Source organism: Calonectris borealis, chromosome 6, assembly GCF_964195595.1.
Source record: "Calonectris borealis chromosome 6, bCalBor7.hap1.2, whole genome shotgun sequence".
Lineage (NCBI taxonomy): Eukaryota > Metazoa > Chordata > Aves > Procellariiformes > Procellariidae > Calonectris > Calonectris borealis.
Genome location: NC_134317.1, coordinates 22,513,170 through 22,533,707, shown reverse-complemented (window position 1 = coordinate 22,533,707; position 20,538 = coordinate 22,513,170). Strand labels below are relative to the sequence as shown.

The 20,538-nt window shown below is 37.4% G+C and overlaps 1 protein-coding gene across 1 annotated transcript in view; it reads left to right on the top strand.

Moving 5' to 3' along the window:
- Nucleotides 1-1,027: 1,027 nt before the first annotated feature.
- The window catches only part of LRP2 (LDL receptor related protein 2), a 131,986-nt gene continuing 112,475 nt past the window's right edge, over nucleotides 1,028-20,538 (top strand). The window contains exons 1-2 of the mRNA XM_075153132.1: nucleotides 1,028-1,121; nucleotides 20,302-20,409. Coding sequence (XP_075009233.1) covers nucleotides 1,028-1,121; nucleotides 20,302-20,409 — 202 coding nt within the window. The remainder of the gene's footprint in view (nucleotides 1,122-20,301; nucleotides 20,410-20,538) is intronic.

Genomic DNA, 20,538 nt, shown 5'->3' with positions numbered 1-20,538 from the left:
GGTATGTATGCACAGTAGTCATTGTTCACATGCATGTGTATGCACACATACAGAGAAAGGAACAGCTTGACATAACTAAATTTTCTATGAGAAAGACTATTTCTGACTAGTATAAAACAAAATAATGATTTAACTTCACACAGCTTATATATGATGCTTCTGATCCTGCAAGCAAAGCCTCCAAAGTGTTTGCCCTTTTCCCAAGACTGCATTCCAGCCTGAAGTATTAGGGTATCTTTATCTTTCTGCTGTGATACCATGCTCTGTTCTACCCTTGCTAGTAGGTATATGATTCCTGAAATGCAGCAGTAAAACACAGGCAGACATTTCACGTGTGCTGCACACACAATTGGAGAGTTAGAACCAGAGTAAGGTGTCTCCACCTCATATCTTAAGCATTCACAGCCGAGGCACTTTACCAAACTGATTTTATGTGCTAAGAAAGTGCAGAAGTAAGTTTCATCCCTACAGTTTTCCTTTCACGATATTTATGTGAGGAATAATAATAATAAAAAGTTCTAAGCTTTATCCCCTGCATTGATAAGTAGGTGTTTGACGTTTTTCAAAGTTGTCAAAAATGCTTTTCTTGTTTGGAGCATGCCTTTGGGATGCTAAAACTTGGGACATATGTCACTTGCAATCTGAAATTCCCCTGATCTACTCAAAGTACGCAGTGTAGCACCAGTGGACTCTGATATCAAGTCTGCAAAGTGCAGGGACTTGGAAGCATCTTGCCTATCCTGCAAAGTGTGGAAGGAGGGGCAGAGGGAGCCTGTGGCTGCAGGGCCTGGAGCAGTGCCTGATTCCCTCATGCTAGTTCCGGGGCCGCCGGGTATAAAGAGCTTTATGCAATGTCTGGAGGGTGGGAGTTTATAGAAAACGCGATGTCTCAACAGGCGAACACGCCTTTCTTCTGCAACTAGCGGGATAAGAAAAAGACACCAGGCTCCTTGTGCTGCTGCTGTGCAGATCAGCACCCCGGAGTCAAGGAGCCAGCTTCTGAGGGAGCTGGAGCATCCCAGCCCAGATGGGACCTCACCATCGGATGGATGGAAGAGCAGCAACTGCTTGCAAACTCCTCATATTATTCACTGCATGCATAATGCAGGGCAGTTGCCAAGGTAAGCGCTATGCTCCAGCGTCTCCGGAATGGGACTTGCACCCCAAGGAGCACATCCCTGTCCTGGGGACTTCTATGAGAAAAAGACCAAAGCGCCTGAAAGTAAAGGGTTAACAGGAGCCGATTCAAGTTCTTTCTAATAGCTAGGGGAGGCAGTTGGCTCTTTCCAGGAGTCATTTGATGGAGTTGATTTCTGTTGTGGAAAGGAAGTAGTGTCTTAAAAAACACTACAAACACTACCGGCTCTCTAGCTTCACTTCATCTTGGTTTTAAATTATCCCAGGATGTTTTTTCTGATTGTTTTTCTGGTTTGTACAAACTTTTTTCTGGTTGTAGAAGACAGCAACACACAAATGTTGCTAAATTTGGAGGGACAGCTCAGACTTTGCAACTCCACGGTCTAAACTCACAGTTTTACAGAGATGCAAGTGGGCAGCTTTTCCTGTAGCGAGTACTGCCTTACTGGCTGTGGATAAGGTTTTAAAAAAAAAAAATCGCCCCAGAGTTTTTGCATTTTTTCCTTGCGATCTTTGTGCCCTTCTTGCTACTGAAGTATGAGTGGTTTTGCAGAGCAGAGTTCACCTGCATTCCAGGAGCAGGTTTGGTGACCGCTAAAATTGTAGCTAGGGTTGTTCTTGCTGAGAAGTGCACAGGCTGTGGCACTTGCACGTAGGCAGGTTGTGCCTGTGGGGGGTGTTATGTGTGGACAGGCTTGCGTACGTATATGCAGTCATTTACAGAAGGCTATAAGAAAGAAACAGATGCTTAGTCTGGAGCACAATAAGCTCCCCTCAGTCGGTCTCAGACGCAGATTTGAAGTTGAGAGAGGGAGAACTTTTTCTCTGGGCTTTGCTGTTGCTAGGCGACATCTGGGAGCATGTGACGGGCAGAGCAGGCTGAGTGCCGCTCCTCTGGTACTAATCTGGCTGCTAGGGATGGCGTAGCTGTGTCTCCAGTCCTCTCCCCAGCCTGTGACAGCAGCCCATCTCTTCCTGTCTCCCCCTCTTCGCGCAGTTTAATTGCCCTGCAGTGAAAATGAAGCCTGTCTTGTTGGAGCAAGAGTGGCTGAAGTGCATTTCCTTGGCCCCATGTATTGACCCAGCAGTCTTGCTGGTTGTGTGTGTGTCTGTGTATTAAGTGTGCGTTCAAATTGTTAATCTGCTTTCTTTGCTCAACTCTTAGTTTAAGCTCCTTAGACAGAATCAAGTAAGTAATTATACAGCAACTGTTGCTAGCAGCTCCCACTTACGAGCAGGGAAATGGGAGATAGCTAATGTGCAGCAGGAGACCCGCAAAAGCTGTAGCCAAGGAGGTCACACTGGGCAGAGTTAATCCTATGCACTATTATTTTACATTGGATAGAATGGAAGCTGCAGTGCTGATCTAAAAATTTATTTCTTTGCTCTACAGCCACTTTTGACTGTTCAGGACGTGCCTGGTAAATGACATGACAGGATAAGCAGGGGGAAGCTTTGAACTAGCATCTGTAGGCAGTGGAAGTACAGAAGTTTTTTACTTTGATGGTCACTCCCGTGCCCCCTTCAGAGTAGAATAACTGCAAATGAAACAATATAGTTTTAGTAACGGGAAACTGATACTAGTAAAATCTCTGGATAGCAATCTTGGCCACACTGTGATTATTATTGTGAAATATTTGGTATCCTTAAGTTCCAGCTCCTGGAATGTTGAGATCATGTCACTCTCATTTAAAAAAAAACATTAAGAGAATCATGAAAGCAATACCAAGGCTCAGAAGGAAAATGGTGACAATCATATTATCTTGCCTAATCCTCAGTATTTTCAAAGGTGCTTCCATAATGTTTTTGAAGGTTTTTGTTGGCAGTACCTGAGTGTTCCCAGTATAAGCTGGATGTTTCTAGAAGTAGTTTCACCTGAACATTTGCTGAAATGATAGTATCATGATTCTTCCTTGATTTATCTAATTCTGGATTTACTGGAATTAAACATACCACTTATAAACCAAATAAAAATACTGCCTCTTGTAATTGCCAGTAGTACAGGGCCTGGTTCTGCAACCTTTACTCTGTAAGCCTTGTTGCCTGTGGGGTAACTGTTGTCAGGAAAAATTGCAGCTGGAATCTAAAAAACTACCTAAGTGAAGGTAGTGTCAAGAAGGAGCATCACGGGACTAACGTTAATGTTTGTTTAATGCTCATAGTCATAAACTAGAGACACTGGATGGATGTTGTACTCTCAGCAGTTTTGCAGAGGGCAAATGAGAGCACTAGGGCAACTTCACATTTGAACAATGAGTTCTTTAATGTTACTGCAAAGCATACCAGATCTACATACTCATGCAATATTCCACGTAGCATCTGTTATCGGGCTCACCTTATCTAACATGGAAGGCCTGCTGTACTTTTTTTGATGAGGATTTAGCACCTGAGTGTTTGAATTTTTTTCTGTTCTTAATGGTTCAGCATCAGAGGAACTGTTAGTTTAGTTTCATTATAAAATCATTCGTATATATAAAATAATCTATAAATCATTCATAGAAACCTGCTTTTCTTTATAAAAAAGAACCCTTCCTTCTAGACACAAAGTATTAAGAACATTCTTCACAAATCTACTGTAGTTAATATTTCTGTAACCTATATATTTAAGATCACTTAAATTTCCTTTGTTGCTTTTTGGTGTCCCTTAGGTCCTGATGACCTACTTTCAACAGAGATGATGTAAATCTTCCAGAAAATAAATGTATTAGTATTACAATAATATGAATTATTTAATAAATGACATTGGTATTGATTTTTGTCACCAATTCTGTTAAATTAGTGCAAGTTACAAAACAATGCCGGTATCGTCTTTTTTCAGACTTGCATGTACTTACACTGAAATTCTGGCTTTGCTGCAATTTATTGCAAAGTACCAAATCGCTTACATAAAGGCTGGGATTTCACTGTATTGTGTAGTTTACAATGTTTAAATTGCCGTTTGCCTCCCCCGTCTTTCTGGTGGATACTTCTGAGGATCTTTTTATTTCTTTAGCTTCATGTATGGAATCAAAGATGACAGATTCATATTTCTGTAATTATGAGATCAATGATTGCTTAGCCAGGCTGCTGATAATCATAATATTCATGTAAACTTTTGAATTCTGGGAAATGCAGCTGGAAATGCAAGCATCTCTATTAATGGTCTTTCTCTCTAAATATATGCTAATTTTTTGAATTTTTGGATTCTGTATTGAATTAAGAGGCCAGAAGATCACAGCTAGTTTGACTTCTAGTATTTATTCCCCCCCCCTTTTCAATAACTCATAGTTTACTGACTCTTTTTTTTTAAGGTTTCTGTGTTGATCTCAAGATCAGAAGACTTTTAATTTAAAGTTGGTTTTTTTTTTTTAGGAAAACTGATTATCTATTCTGTATACATGTTGGCAAAATGTGATTTGTGCAGAAACTTTGCTGTAACACAAAAGTTAGTGCATCAAATTTGATTTACATCCTAAATCTCTGCAATGATAAATCATGAGTTTAAATGTGTCCTAGGCCAATACAACTAAAATTTGTTACCATTATAAGGTCTTTATTAGTCTGAGAATGAAGGCTATTCTAAGAATGAATCTACATGGTGTGATATCTCAGAAATCACAGTGAACATTTGCATGAAGTGAGGCCAGTAATGAATAGGTACGATAAGACCAAGAAGAGAAGAGCTACAGCAGCTCTTTCCAGAATGTCACGGAGAAACATGCTTTTCCATCAAGCACTGTAATAGTTCAATCTCCAGATTAATAATTCAGTGTTTTTTAGACATTGCCTTCACTCAAATCTATTTAATCTGTCTATAGGATGATGTATAGTGACGTTGCTGTAAGCGACAGGGCAGAGTCAGTATTCATACTCCCTTGTACAGCACTATGCACATTTAAATGACAGAGAAGCCTGTCTGTAAGATTACGCTCCTGCCAAGACCTAATGTTTGAAGACCTTGAGTGAGACTTTCCTTGGGGACTGAGGATTTGGGAGTAATGAGAAGGGAGAAAGGATGGCAAAGAAAATGAATACACTAATGTAATCCTGACGTACGATTTAATAGGTGTTGTGCATGACCTATGGGCTGCAGCGTTCATAATCCTGCACTAGTATGGTTTTCTTGGTTTCTCTTGGATATGTACTCGCACAAAATCAAGAGCAAAAATCCCACTGAGTGTCCATCTACCTGGCTCTGAACTAGTTTATTTCCCGAGGGCTGACAATCTAGAAGTACCTATCAGTGAAACACATTATAATCTTCTCACATTTTAATTAATGAGTGGTATTTCTGTGCACTGACAGTCATTTTTTTTGTATGGTTCTTTTTAATGAGTAGCCCTCTTTTAGTACATCTCTTGAATTTTCTTAATAATTTACTCTTTTTCTGTATTCTGTTCAGCAAAGCATATCAGGAATTTGCAAAGTAATCACCTAAAGTGAAGAATGGGACAAACCCCAGAATTTTAGTTAAAAATTGAAAGCAATAATTGGACACCTGGTTAGATTTAGGTTCTATGCCAAATGCTATAATTACAGTAAATAATTAAGCTACAGGAGTCAAGACTAATAGAGACAGAGCATGTAAGGAGATTTCAGCTAAGATAAATGTGTCATGTATGCAGTGCTTCTATTTCCCTGTAAGACAACCCAAAACCTTCTTTCATATATTGAGCTGATTGGAAATTTGAGCAATGAAATCCTGCTTTAATCCGGATTTACTTTCCATGTGTTTTGCAGGAAATGAGCAAAGATTCATTTGGGGGCAAGGTAGAATGTAATTTCATTAAAGCCTTTTAATTCTTTTCCTTTTGGGCTTCCTGGATTGACATGAAATCAATCACACTGTTTGGAACCTTTCCCCCTCCATATGCCTTCTTGCACTGTTAGATTATTGCCAGATCAAAGCCCAATGGTGTTTTTTTAACTTCTCATTATTTAGCACCGAACTTGGAGGTTCTTCTGCGGAGATTTTTTTTTTAATCTGAATACTCTTATTTTTAATTGAGCAGCAAACAGGTGCATTGTAGAGGTAGTTTGTTTTTATCTTTATGAATATTGGATCAAATGCCATTCAGTCTTCCTACAATACTTATTTTTAGATCTGAGAGCTTGTGAAAACTCTTCAGATAGGCAAATATGTAACTTTGAATCACGTTGTACTCTCACTTTTTTAAGGAGGAGTTTATAATTGTTTCTCCTCTTTTAGAGCTCTGCTTAAAAAGTGCTGGAACCATATAGCACTTTGGATGTTTCAAAGGAAATTACACTTTCTAGAAGTTGTCATTGTTGAAAAATACTAAAGGTCCCTTCCAATTAATGATCTACAGGTTGACATCTATTTAAAGAGAAGTTTATATTTTTATTCTACTGTGGCTAATTAGCGATGATAATCAGATAATTTGTCAGCTTCTTTTTAATAGCTTACATTTTCTGTGGCAAATAAAGGACAGAGCTGTTTTTCAAATTATTTAAAACTGACGTGCTTCCTTGTATAATTTGATCATTATACTTTATTCTTAGAGATACCTTGAGCTGTTTCTAGATGAAGGAATAACAAGGTTTCTTCTGAGTCAACCCAGTGCAACTCCATTAATTTCAAAGAAATTATCCCTGAGTTGTACTGATCTAAGAGATAGAAATAGGATCCAGTGAAGAGTAAACATCTCTTAATAGCTTATTATTGTTTGAGATCGATTTTGAAGTCCACTTTCTCATGACAGTGTTCATTTTATTAACTGCTTTTTGATTCCTTAACTCAGCAGTTTTAGACTTTTAGAACATTTAGAAAATGAAGTTCAATGAGTGAGCATAGAAATGTTTAATGGAATGGATAGCCTTTAGCGGATTCCATAAGCTTTTACTGTTGGTTTCAAGGCTTTTAATGTTTTCTTTGTTTTGCAATGCTTAAAGTGGATTAGAGATCTAAGGATCATTGTTACAAGTTTTGTTTTGGATTAATGAAATGACATAGAAGAGCTGACTGAAATTGTTCTACTTTCATGACCTGTTCTATTTTATGCTTTTAACACGAATAAGTTGCCTTTGTTTTACAATCAAGAAGGCAGATCTTCAGCAAAAGGGCACTGTTTACAGCAGCAGTGTGTCTGCCCAATTATTTTCTTGCACAAGCAGGTCATGATACTACACCCTGCTGAGTTGTGTCGAAGAATGGGGGTCCGTTCCAATAGGGACTCCCTTTGAGGGGGATTGCAGGCTCATGCTTTTGTGGAGCAAGAAGGATGAGGGTTTTAGTTGTGTTCTGTGGTATCTCTAAAAAAAAAAAAAAGGCATAGTCCACAACATATCCCAGGAGCTGATACTTTCACTGATATATTTAGAATCTGGGTAATGGGTTTTTATCTTCAGAAGCCATTGTGCACATTATCAGCTCAGATAAATATACCGTAGAGAGTTTAGTTTAGTTTGAGGAAGTATAGGGCCTGCAGAACTGGAGTACATACATGTATCAATAATCCTCCCCAGGTTTGCCCAGAAGAAGGAAGCTTACTATGTAAAGTTCACATCCTTCAACACCAGTTCACATCATTCAAGATCATTTAGATCTGATCAAGCTCTTGTCATACCTTGTCATCTAAGGGTACAGTTTCGTGAGAACTGATGAGCCAATTGAACAATTCACTGCTGCTGCAAGCAGGAGGCCCCGCTATCCTTCCCTCTCTCCTCTAATGTCCCATTTCCATGTTGCTGCCAGCCTTGAGTTCTTGCTGCTTGCTTTGTGCTAGCACCACTGCTTATCGGACCTCTCTGTGAGCTGCTTTCACTTACAAACCTGGAGGAAAACTAAACCAGGCCTAGGGAATTAGGTGGTTTCCTGGTGGCTTAGCGATTTAGAGCAGCATGCAGAAAGGTCTGGTAGTTACTGGAGTTTGGAAAAGAAAGTGAACCGTGGCATCAAGTGGGAGAAGGAGAGGAGTTGGAAAGAAGGAGAGAAAAAGAGAACCTTTTTCCTACGGTAAGTCAGTGGGTTGGCTCAGCTGGCCATGCAACCACTGCTTAATGCTACTGCTAAGAACATACAGGAAATGCTTGGCTAGCATGCTAGTTACAAGAGTGGTCCCATCAGGGCCATAGTGAACCAGCATTAGCACTGCGGGAAACCCTTTTGTAAAGTTGTCTAGTGTAAACAGATGGCTTGACTTGAATGGGACTGCTCACGTGTTCACTTTTGAGCAGGATTGTAGGGCTGTTCTCAACCTGCAAAGCAGTAAATGAGTTGGACCATAACCAAGCACATGGAATGCTGCTGCAGTTTTTGTTGGCCTTCTAGCTGTGTTAATAAAAATAACTTACACTACTGCGAGGTCTAATAGGTTTTCAGACCACTTCATGTGAAACAAATGAGCTCCAGTTTGTGTCTGAAATGAGTGACAAAGTTTGTGGTGTCTTCTGTATGAATATATGAGCTGTTCTTATTAGCTTTGCAGTTTTTACTTTTCTGTATGAAGTCAGCCACAGAATGCACTTTAAAGCCTCACTGAAAATGAGTTTTTGTTTCTAGTATTCTGTAAATGTAGCAAAGTACTAAAATTCCTTTTGTCACCTCTGCAGTACATGAAAGGTATTTAGTAGACTAATTAAACTGCATCTACTTCAGTTGTTAATCTGAGCCTTGACAAATTTCTGTTGGCTGAACCAATAGGAAATGTGAGTAGAGCCTCAGACATAGTTCAGTTGTGGCCTGTCTTTTTGCTCAGGCAGCGTGGCCATCTGCTCCACCGGGAGCTCTGCCTGAGTAAAGAGGGCAACAACGACAAGCGGGCTCCTTTGGCACTTGCAGAAGTAGTATTCTGTAATGGAATTTGTGTTCTAACTGTAAGCAATTGAAAAAAATGGTGATTTAACAGTGGAAATGCAAAAATGCTTTTATTAGTTTTGCAGTTTTTAGCTTTATTAAGCCTGCCACAGAACGCATTGTCAAATGGTTATCTTACAGTGAAAATACAAAAAATAATAAAACTTTAAAGCTGAACTTTAAATTCTTTACAAATTGGGGTATCTCTTGGATTTGTTTGAGAAAAAAGGAACTAAAAGACAAATAGTGAAATTCAATAAAATAATGGGTAGCAAAATTTAAATTAATTCAGAGTGAGGTAAAAACTCCAACCTTGACGAAGTACTTTATGCATACTAAGACTTTATCACCTATTAGATAACAGAAACCATTCTTCCCTGGTTTTTGTTTGGTTTCCTAAAGAAAAGGCGCTTTAGCAATTGATTTCTTTTTTTTTTCTTTTTTTTTTGAGATGTTTCATACTTTTTGGCTTGTTGGCCTATTCAACTTTTTCTGATAGGGGTCAAGAATTCTCAGAGACTTAAATCCCAAGAAATTTCATAAGGTAAGGGGCGGGCGGGCGGGGGGGGAGGGGAGAGAGAGAGAGAGAGACCCAAATTATCACCCCATTAAGGGAAAATCTCGGTCGTTAAATATTCTGTATGCAGATACGGACTCTGTGGCCAGCAGTATACCAGATACGTTTGCAATCTTCTTCCTAGCAGGCATTTTGAAAGACTGATGGGAACTATTGCTGTGAGGAAGGGATTATGATTTAAAGGCTGCAAGTCTGTAGGCAAACGCCTGCAGTTCTGTGAGCAATGTTATTTATATGTTGTGTGCTACCGCTGTGAAATTTGGGAGACAGCGTGTGCCTTTCCTGTGGTTTTGTGCACTTGCTTCCGGATGTTAAGTACATAGTATGCAGTACTTGTATGCTCTTGTGCTTCCAAGGATGCAGCAAGTGTAGGGCTTGTCCAGCTACACAAGCTAGAGCAGGAGACCTTTCTTCCCTGCTATTCACCCCTGTGCCTGGAAGGCTGCTTAGAGTAGCCAGCTAATGTAATTGAAAGAATTACTTAACATATTACGCCTAGCAGCCACCAATGAAGGGAAGTAGCAGCAGAATCAAGCATCCTTAAAAAATCCAAATGGGTGAGTAAATCTGACAGTTGTAGAGTTCGGCTGGTTATGGGAGATCTAAGTAAAATGCTTCCATTGGGGCTGACAGGAAGGGTAATGTTTCAGTGGGAGATGATATTTCTTGTATTTATCCTCTTTTGATGAATTCAAGGACTTTGTCTTTTTAATTTGACAAACTCATTAGTATAACTACATGGGTGAAAGGATTTTTTTTATTATTTTTTAAACTGAAAACTATAAAGAAAATATACCACATTTAAAAATTAAATAGCCAAAAGATGACTTAATTCTTATTGTTCATTTTCATGTCTATTAAGATAAAGTTGCGTTTTCTATGAGCACGTTGGACAACATTGTTGTTTCAGTTCAGGTGATCCTTCCTTTACTCAGGCCTGCCTTAGCACATGGAATTTCCTTTTCAAGAAGCTTGATAAGGAATGACTAGCCATAGCTATTAGCTGCTAGCTGAAATTGAGTCACTACTGAATAAGGGAGAAACATGATGAGTGCCAATGCATCCAAAGAAATATATATAGTTCCTAATGTCATGGGCAGTAGCAAGTAGCATTAGAATGTCTATCTAGGCACACTAGATGCTTGTAGCATATGATCTATCTATTCTATACTGACACTCAGTTTTTCTGCTTTTCTGTAAATGTTCTCACATGTTTAATTTGCAACAAGTAACAGTCACTATCTTTGAAGTGCAAAATGATGACTACTACCCTGAGAAGCTTTGGGACACAGCTTAAATTGTCTTTTTTTTATCTAGAGTTCCACTAGTTAGGGTGGCGCTACTCAAGTAGTGAAGAATTTTATTATAGATATGGGTTCTGTGGTGGGAAGAGAGAAATAGCTTTCACTTTATGTGCGTACGTGTTTATTATCTGTAAAGGAAAGTGGTTTATTTTTTGCATTACAAGTTTCATTTTTCATTTAATAACTTGTGATATAATATTCCAGTAAGGTTTATGATTTGGCAAAGTGTTATATGTTGCATAGCAATTTTCATTCTAGCAATAATACATAAAAGAAATATAAAAAATTACGCAATTTCATTGACACAAACTGGATTGGAAGGCTCTTACTGTGGCTGATTCCTAGTGCTACAATGACTCATCAGCTTTCAGGAGAGCATGACTGAATGGAATGCAGCTCACCATCGCAGCATGAGGTCTAATTTTGAGAACAAACAGCACATTGGCTGGAAAATTTATTTAAAAAACACTACAGCTCTCAAAATGAGAATAGCTTCCTGAGAAGGTGGGTTTTATCATCTGCTACTGCATCTATCGGACTTTCTCAGTGGTATGTACCGTACATGTTCTCTCTAAGTTGTTTAAGCACTTTTCCTTCATTTTCTACACACTGTGTAGTTGTAAATACTTCCTAGTCTCGAAGATTTTCCTTGCTTGGTCATATTCCCCTCCTCACTCTGTTACCCAATTGTTATTCTACAGCAGCCTTGGGACCATTAGCAAGGTTCATTCTTATGAAAATGCTTGGGATGCTTCCTTCTGTGAGTAACTGGGGGTGTCTTTATTTCTACTGTGTTTGCTTGTTCTTCTTCTTCTTTATGTCATTTGGTCAATTAGAACAGATTTTTGCATATTTAATGTACCATTCATGAAAAAGAAGCTTCTGGGATTTAGTAGAGCTCAGACATGTATGCTTCCCTAGAGATCCACAGTGCTTGCTTTGCTTACCCAGCTAACAGAATCACGATTGATTTATGTGGATTAAGACACCTAATGTCAAGATAACTGGTTGAGGGTATCCAATTTAGTGCAGAACATGTTCTTTACATGTAATATGTGTCTGAAATACACTTATATATTGTGAAGGCTAATCTTTCAGTACTGCAAATACTGGTTCTGTTGAATTTGGCCATATAGATAACAACTTTACTAAATTTTCTAAGAAAGGAGTACAGACAGTTTTTATTATTCTCAGCTTGGAAAATACTTTATATACAGTTGGGGTTAAAGAAAGTGTCCAACAAAAATTAATGGCTCATTCTCAGTTATCACTGAAGTATGAGAAATTTGACAGTGACTTAAACGGAAGAAGGAACCTGGTCTGTTCAATATAAGGAATATTTACTTTATCAGTAGAAAGGAGTATCACCTCCTGTCTATTAGAATTAGCCCTTGCTTAAAAGGATTATTTCTTATTCCTGCCTTGTTATAGAACTAAGAACATAGTAAGAGTTTATTTGTTGCTTTTTAAAAAGTGTGTGAGTTGAAGCAAGATTATAAAGGAACTTAATTTTGATTAATTTGCTTATAGTACTGTATGATGGTAAAGATGCATGGTATGGATATGTGCTGTTTGTGAGCATGTATGGTAAATAAACTGTCATGATTTTAAATTTAAGAAGTTTATTTTTTTTACATTTAGGATCAGTGTGAATAATTTAAAAATATTGTATACCTTATTTTTTTTTTACTTTTTCTAGAATGGCTAGTTTTAAAGTGATAATGTAGAAACCATAGTTATTTTGTTCTGAATACCAGAGCTTTAAGAAAAAAAAAAATTTAAAACTGTGAGTTTTTTCTAAGAGGTCCATATGTGGTTTATCAGAAAATTAGGAGCTTGTTCTCTTTATTATTAGTTCAGGCTTATACTTGAAAAAAAGAAAACTGAATAGATTTGTTAAAAATGAATTTATAAACTGTTTCTATTTTTATGAGGCTGTTTGCATTCGTTGCTTTTTCAATTAATAAAGCTAAAGTAAGGTAGAGAGAATGAGGATTATGAATATCTTTAACGTTGCTAGGAGGCATTTACAGTGTCATTCCTTTGAACTTGATGTCTGCAGGAGACTTGAACTCTTTTTTCTTTACAGGAAAGCTTTCCTGCTTAGTTTCAGTAGATTAAAATCCTGAATTTCTTTGATTCTTGGATTTATGTTGAGGCATTAGAAGAAATGAATCTATAGTCCTTTTATAACTGTATTAACTGAAAGCAAATAGCTTAGCATCGAATACACTAATTTTAAGTATTTTTAAAAAAGACTTTGCATGTGAGCATTATTAAAATGAGATTTGATGCTTCAGCATCAAAACCAGCAATGGTTTTAGTTGACAAGTGTCTGTATGTGCAAGAGCATGCAGACACAAAGCACAGAATATAATGTAGATTTTGCTGTTTCCAGCTTTCCTTTTTTTTTTTTTTACTACTTGGCAAGTGGTGTTGAAAGGGAAAACATAAAAATCTGCCATTTCTGCAGTGAAACATGGTGTTTCTAAGTCCATACTGAAAGACAAAATTTTCACTTTTGTTCTTGAATTTTAAGGTGCTTTTTATTAAAAATCAGTGAGTAAAAATTTAAAATGTAGGTATTGGGTTCTACTCTGACAGGCAAGATTCATTTATTACAGCTTCTGATACCCATCATTCCACTGAACTCAGGACATGGTTTACTCAAAATTTCCTCTCCAGTGAATATGGAATATCTAGCTCATTCATCTGAGATGGAAATAGACTCTGCATATCCAGGCAGGCTTACAGAAACAAACAAAGGAGCGAAGATTAAACTTAAGTTTCTCTTCTGTTTTCATTCCTTTCACCCTCCTGATATCAGTTCTATTTATAATCCAATAATATATGAAGTTCTACATGTGATTGGATTTTTAGGGCAAAGGGCTAGAAGTATAATCTTCTGCTGTTTGGTGGAGGAAAAGCTATTTTATTATCATCAATAGGTTTCTGCTAATTTTTGAGGAAGCTGTGCAACTGGGACTTGGGAGCCAAATCTCTTAGTCCAGTTAGACTTAGTGGAGAACCAGATCTGTTGCTTCAAGTTCAGTCCTTTATTATTTCCCCCCGCCCCATAAAATAATCTGAAATAATCTGTATGATTTGTGTACCAGAAAGTTTTCTAAGATGACTGCATCTTTGCTTGGGGGCTAGGGAGTGCATAATAAAACAATCAAATTAAATAAACGAAGTACTTCTGCATATGCATCACATGATGTTGTTGGCATTCAGAAGAATAAACGGACTCAAAAACAGAGTAGACAACTTTTGTGAAGTTGTCTGGTCATTGGTCACTGTTAAACTCACCAGAGTTGGAGTCTCTGGCTAGGAATCCTTCCAACACTGATTGGTAGAAGGTTGGAGGCCCCTCCATAGGAAGGATCAAGGTGTATGTGCCTTGTTTCTTGTGCTGTTTAATAAATATACCAGCAAAACAGACTGTGCATGTCAGGTACTGTGACTTCCTGGAGTGCTACTGGAGAAACGGTAGAATATGAATATGCATTGGTGAAGGGAAGAACAGCACCATTTGGCCTTTGCTTGTTGACATTGGGGCACCCAGGTGAGTTCAAGTGCCTATCATCTTTATGCTGCAAACTATCTAGGGTATGACCCTTCTTTTTGTTCAGTGTTTGTACAGTGCAAGGCACAAAGAGTCTATGATCGACTACTGAGTCTGTAGATGCTATTTTCCTGACAATAATCTCACTATAATATGTAATTGGATGATAATTGAGTAATAGAAATCCTATTCCCTATTAATATTATAACTCTGTCTCTCTGGCACTGCAGCTCTTCTGCTTCAGATTGCCCCTTTACTAGTCCCCTGTCCACCCTATCAGTCTGTATACAGAGCTCTGGTGGTCATGTGAAGTGGGTGCAGACTCACATTTGTACTGTTGATATTGTCAGTTAAAATTATTTTTCTAATATAATCTAGTTTAGAGACATGTAGGTACAAAAGAGGTTCTGTGTTGCAAGGTCTTGAAGACTGAAGATAAATCTTGTACTGCTTTCTGTAATACTTATAAATGCTCGCGTGGTCTGTGTTTTTTTTTTTAATCTGAATAGTTTGTATTAAATGTAATGGAGTTTGCAGAGTATAGAAAGACTGAAAGTTAAATATTGTCTCAAGGTATATGAAATTTAGCATAATTTTATCAGACTCTATTTTTCTTTATATTTTAAATAATCTTTGTTCATTTGCCTATTATAATTGCTAGCAGAATACTACTTTTCAACATTACAGGGCATTTTACAATAATAAGCAAAGGTTTTTCCTGAACTATGGATTTTACTACTTTCTTCATTAGTGTGGGGGAACACAGATGGAATTTCCAGAGGTTCAGCTTCCCCTCCCTGAGCATTCCAAAACCTTGGGCTGTTTGACATGCAATTAAGCTAGGCAAAAATCTGACATCAAAGTGTACGGAAGGTGATTCTCCAGGATTCTTCCACCTGCAAGGCCACTGGAGTGGGCTGTTCTGTTTGGGGGCTGAATGGGAACAAAGAGTACCTTTGTTGGAAGGCGAAAGGGAGAAAAGGGAGCTTGTAACTTATTTTTCTTTTTGTAAAATTTATGTGGAAGAGGCCTGTAACGTACAGTTTGTTTGCACTTTTTTGTTGAAAAACTGCAGATGTATTAAAGGTGGAACTGTTCAGTTAAAAAAATACCGCCTTCAAGAATGTTACTCTTTTAAACGCAAAAAATCTGTTGAGAGAAGTGATTCCTGAAGTGTAAAGTAATTGCAGCAGTGTAAGTTTCATTTTTGAGTGGACAGTTTGAGAGTGGTACAATCTACCCTGGGCTTAATACATTCTTCATTACTTTAAATCTTTCATTCAAGCTTAACTGTTAAAGAGGTGTTAGCGGCTCTCAAAGGTATTGTGAGCACGAGGAAGAAAGAATGAATGAGGGGTTTTGGCCTATGCTGTATAGTCAGAATAGACAGTCATGGTGCCCTTAATCTGTGGATGACAAATGTAATTGGAAAGATTTGTAGTCAAAGTTAAAAGTATGAGGGACTTCAGGGTTGAATGGGCAGGTAGAAAATGTGTGAAAAGAATTAGAAAAGACTAGAACTGTTCAGAGAGGAAAAGAAAGGAGTCTAAAGTAACGCAAAGAGTGGCAGAGAGTAAGGCAGTATTGGTTTCCATTATAAGCCGAACATAACATTCTGGTTTTAATACAGGAGGATTGAAGGTAAGATTTAATTCTCAATCTAAATATTTCTACACAAACATATTGGGGCAAATGAAGCACAGGGGAGGTTGAGAGGGTGTAATGGGCTGCCTTCTTATTGAAGACTATAGCCCTATGGGTTAAACCATTGTGCTTTGAAATGCCTGAAGCTATTAACCTTTCTCTCTTCTGCTGGAGTTCCATGTGACTTAATGTGACATTGAGTAACATTCATTAGTGGTGTGAAGGTTGACTACCATCCTCTAGTGACAGTGGGGTTTGTCTTTGGCAGTGATTTCACTTAGGAATTGTCTTGCAGAACATGAGGTAATTGTATTGAATGGTGCTTGTATTGCATTATTTCCTTTGGTAAGATACACATTTATTTTTAATAAATGAAAAGCAGAAAAAGGTATTTTGCTTGTTTAGTGTTTTGTTCAATCTTTGCTCTGACAAAATCACTATTATGTCGCTTTATTCCAGTGGAAAATGACTACCTGGCATAACCTTTGTGCAAGTAGCTTACCCAGAGCCAGTAATACTAGCCTTCTTGTTTTACCTGAGCAAATTGTGAATCTTAAACATCCACTCAGGAGTCTATTATAAGAGAATCCCAGACACAGAGAACCATGGAAAGTCTAGTGACAAAGTTAGCATAAAGCCCAAAGATAGTAAGTATATCAAGAAGTTTAGGAATAGTGCTTTGGGCTGTATTTTTCCAGTGATGCTTCTGCTCTTTGGTTTGCATTTGTCAGTACTAGACTGGTTTATATTAAAGATGATATCATACTTTTGTTTTTTCCTTGGTGTTTTCCTGAATATTGAGTAGTTCAAACAGATCTTATCTTTCAAAATTATTTTTGTTAATCCCCAGACGTTCTTCTTTATATATGTTCTGGTGTGATTCATAAGGTCTGCCTTGCATTTTTTAGTTCGTATTTTAGTAGTGCTTTAATCACAGTCAGAAGACTAAAACTGAATTGTAGTAAAAGTAGTGCAACACCAAAAATTCAATCATTTCTGAATTTTGAACTTTCAAAAGTCACCTAGCTTCTTTTCTATTAGCAAATTTTAAGCATGACAGTGAAGACTAATTGTTTTACTCCTTGTTTTTAAACTCGGTGGTTATTGCCTCCAGGAATCCTGCTAACAGGATTCTGTTTGCCTGAAAGAGGTGTCTGGTTTTATCAGCATCTGTCAGTGTAAATCAGAATTCCTATGGAAATTAGCTCATTAGTATTAATTGTTGGCAATGTCTGACTGATTCATGAGCTGCCTTGCCATTTAAAAAAAAAAAAATCTCTTATTGAAAGCAAAACCTTCCATAAAATTACCAATGACTAATCCTTCAGTGAATGGCAATAAACAAGTGAATACCCCTTGTCTTCTGTCAGTCCCCGCTCTTGCTGAAACCCAGGTGCTGCATGCTCACATTGCATAGCATATACCAATGGAAATAGTCCTTTTGGACTCCATATGCTTCCTCTGTGGATCATTACTAGTCAGTGTGAGTAATGCCTGCAATATTTTTACTTAAATTAATACTGTTTAAAATGTGTAACTAAATTCATAGTAACTAAATCACAATTCTTCAAATCTCGTAAGTTGCCAGTACTTGTTTTTAGCAGAGTATGTACAGTTAAGTTTTGAGAAAATAGTCTCTGTAGTTCTCTATAGTAACAAGCCTGGTTCTTGCTGACATGGTTACTTTTCTTTCTTTCTTGATATTTCTCCTGGGTATTTGTAGCAGTAATTTCGTAATCACGCATTTTTCCCCTGATTACTTTCTCCTTTATCGAAATTAGAATTGTTTTTGTTCGCAATTGAAACACAAGCTTTTTAGAACCTTAGTGAGAAGCGCCCTTGATACTGCAGATCACTTTTACTTCCTCCATATTACTTATTTTCAAAGATTGTCTTTTTAATGAATTAATATTATTATCTGCTATGTAATTTTCTTTGTTCTAAAGATAATAGAAAACAGTGATAAGTGAAGTATCAGTCTTTCGTATTTTTTATAGGTGTTTCAGAGCTCTTTGCCTTCAGTTATAAGTCAGCATGGAAGATAACATTTGAAAAGCCTAATGCCATAATTAAATGAATTATAACAGGTCTGCTGAAGAATTGTGTAAACAGACATTGATACAGCGCTTACTGTATGTAGGTGTGAGCAACTTAAACTATAACTCTGCAAAGTATTACGGAGTGTAGGAGAACTGCATGATTTGCAGGTTTTCTGTTAACATTCAGTTACCATTTCTCATACTGTACAAAGGCTGCTATGTTTATAATGCTTTCTAAAAAGTTTATCAGTGTTATCTCCTCATTTTTATCACTATAAGGCTATGTTTAACTATAGTAACTTAATACAAGATAGGCAAAATAAATTAGCAGTGTCGTACATAGTGCTTGAAATTTTTTTGGCTAGCTATTATTTAGAAATAATATACAAATTGCTGATATTGCTTGTTTATAAGCATCTGTTTCATTAGAAATTCTAATCATGTGGATGCAGATTTAATTCTGTATTGTACCTTCTTTTTAAGTAAGTGGCTATGAATATTCCAGTGGTTTTGAATAGCAATAATATACTAAATGTACAAGCAGATTTAGTATTTGCTTTGCATAGTAATTCCAGTTGATAAATGGTGGTTTATGTGTTGTGTTTATTAGAGATTTAACTGCTAATCTCATATGGAAATGTTGCTTTGTAGGGCAAAATTCAGTGAGAGGGCCTGGGATTCCAGAGTGAACTTGTACATTCCTTCAGGGCATTTTTGCAAGGGAGGTTGTTGTGTTTTAAAGGTAGTTGATAAGAGACCTGCACCACCAACCCCAGACCTGCACCACCAACCACCATCATGCATTAGTCTATAGAAGGTATTTGGGTGAACATACTCCTGTACCACTCCGTACCACCATTTATCCAAGTGAAATTTTTGACCATTTGCAGGATACATTATAAATCAGGATGTCACTACCAGACAATCAGATTTGAACATTCCTTGCATAAAGTAGCTTGCCTATATCCCTTAGGAATACATCACTTAACTGTGTTTATGTGACAGTGTTGATATGCCTGGTTTTACATGAAAGTTAAGGTAGCGTGTTATTTATGTCATCATGAATTCAAAAAGTAGGTGGTTGTGCTTTATGTATACTGAGGTTATCTTCTCTGGACAAATCACTCAGAATAATTGAAAGATGTAGTTTTATCATATGGCTATTAATTAAATCAGGAAACAGGATCTTTTTTCTTCAGAATTGGGCTTTGCTGCTACCTCAGTTTTTTTCAGTGTTCCCTTCTCTGAGGTGCTGACAACAGATTAACATGAAACAGAGCTCTGTTGAACCTAATTATGTTATAGCTCATTGTTTTGGGGACCTATAAAACTGTTCACTCCCTTTTTATGAGGCTGTAGTCACAACGAAAGGCCATAAACAGTGCATTTTCTCTTTCCTACGGACTGGAGATTTCATTAGTTGACTGTGATCTAGTTGCATTTACACCTGGGAATGAATGCTTCTTTATCAGGTCATAATCCTTAGTAGGTCAAGCAGGAGGGAATGACAGCAGGATAGCTTTTGATCAGCCATAAATGTCTGAAAGCTTAATTTCTTTTAAAATTATTTGCTATTCAAATGTTGACTGAAGACATGCTTTCCTGTACTTCAGAGGAAAGATTTTAAATATTAGGGCATTATTAAAAAACAAAACAAAACTGAATTCTTTCTATACTTTCAAGCAGTCACTGCTGAAACAAGATTTCCACATCAGCTAAGGGGATTATTATTATTTTTTTAAATCCTCAGAGACTCTGGGGAGGACTAATGTTTAGCACATTTAGGCCTTAGAAATAATGTGGAAAATTATGCCCTACCTTTATTGAAGTCTATACTGCTTGTGAATTTAAAACTGATACATTCCTGCTAAATAGGTTTCTGTAGTGTAGGTACTCTTCTGAGATTTGTTTGGGTTATTTTTCCTTTCTTTGTTTGTTTGTATAATATACAAATACTAAAATTATGGGAATTTTCTAGCGATTTAATTGGGAAACGTCCTGTAAGATTTAAAGCTGGTTCTTTTCTCTTTTTAGTTGACTGGGTATGTAGAGATCTTTTTTTATATATATACTTACTTATATTTTTGTATTATCGTAATACTATTTTCTCTCCTTTCCATGCTGTAAGGTGATGGATAGATTACTGTAGCTTGACAGGTATGCACTCCACTGTGCACTCCACTGTGTCTGTTTTTATGTGCTGGTACTGCTAACCTGCTCGTTACTCTCCTTTGCCACAGGATGTGAGCGGGGGCAGTTTCGCTGTGGAAATGGTCGCTGTATTCCTGCTGATTGGAGGTGTGATGGGGCTAGAGACTGCTCGGATGATACAGATGAAGCTGGTTGTCGTAAGTGAAACAACTATAGAGCCACTTTTTTATAATATAAGAAATACTGAGATGCCAATGTGCTCAACTGTACCTGTAGTACAAGAAGGAATATTGGAGGGGGAGAAAACTCCTAGTTGTCTTGAGATG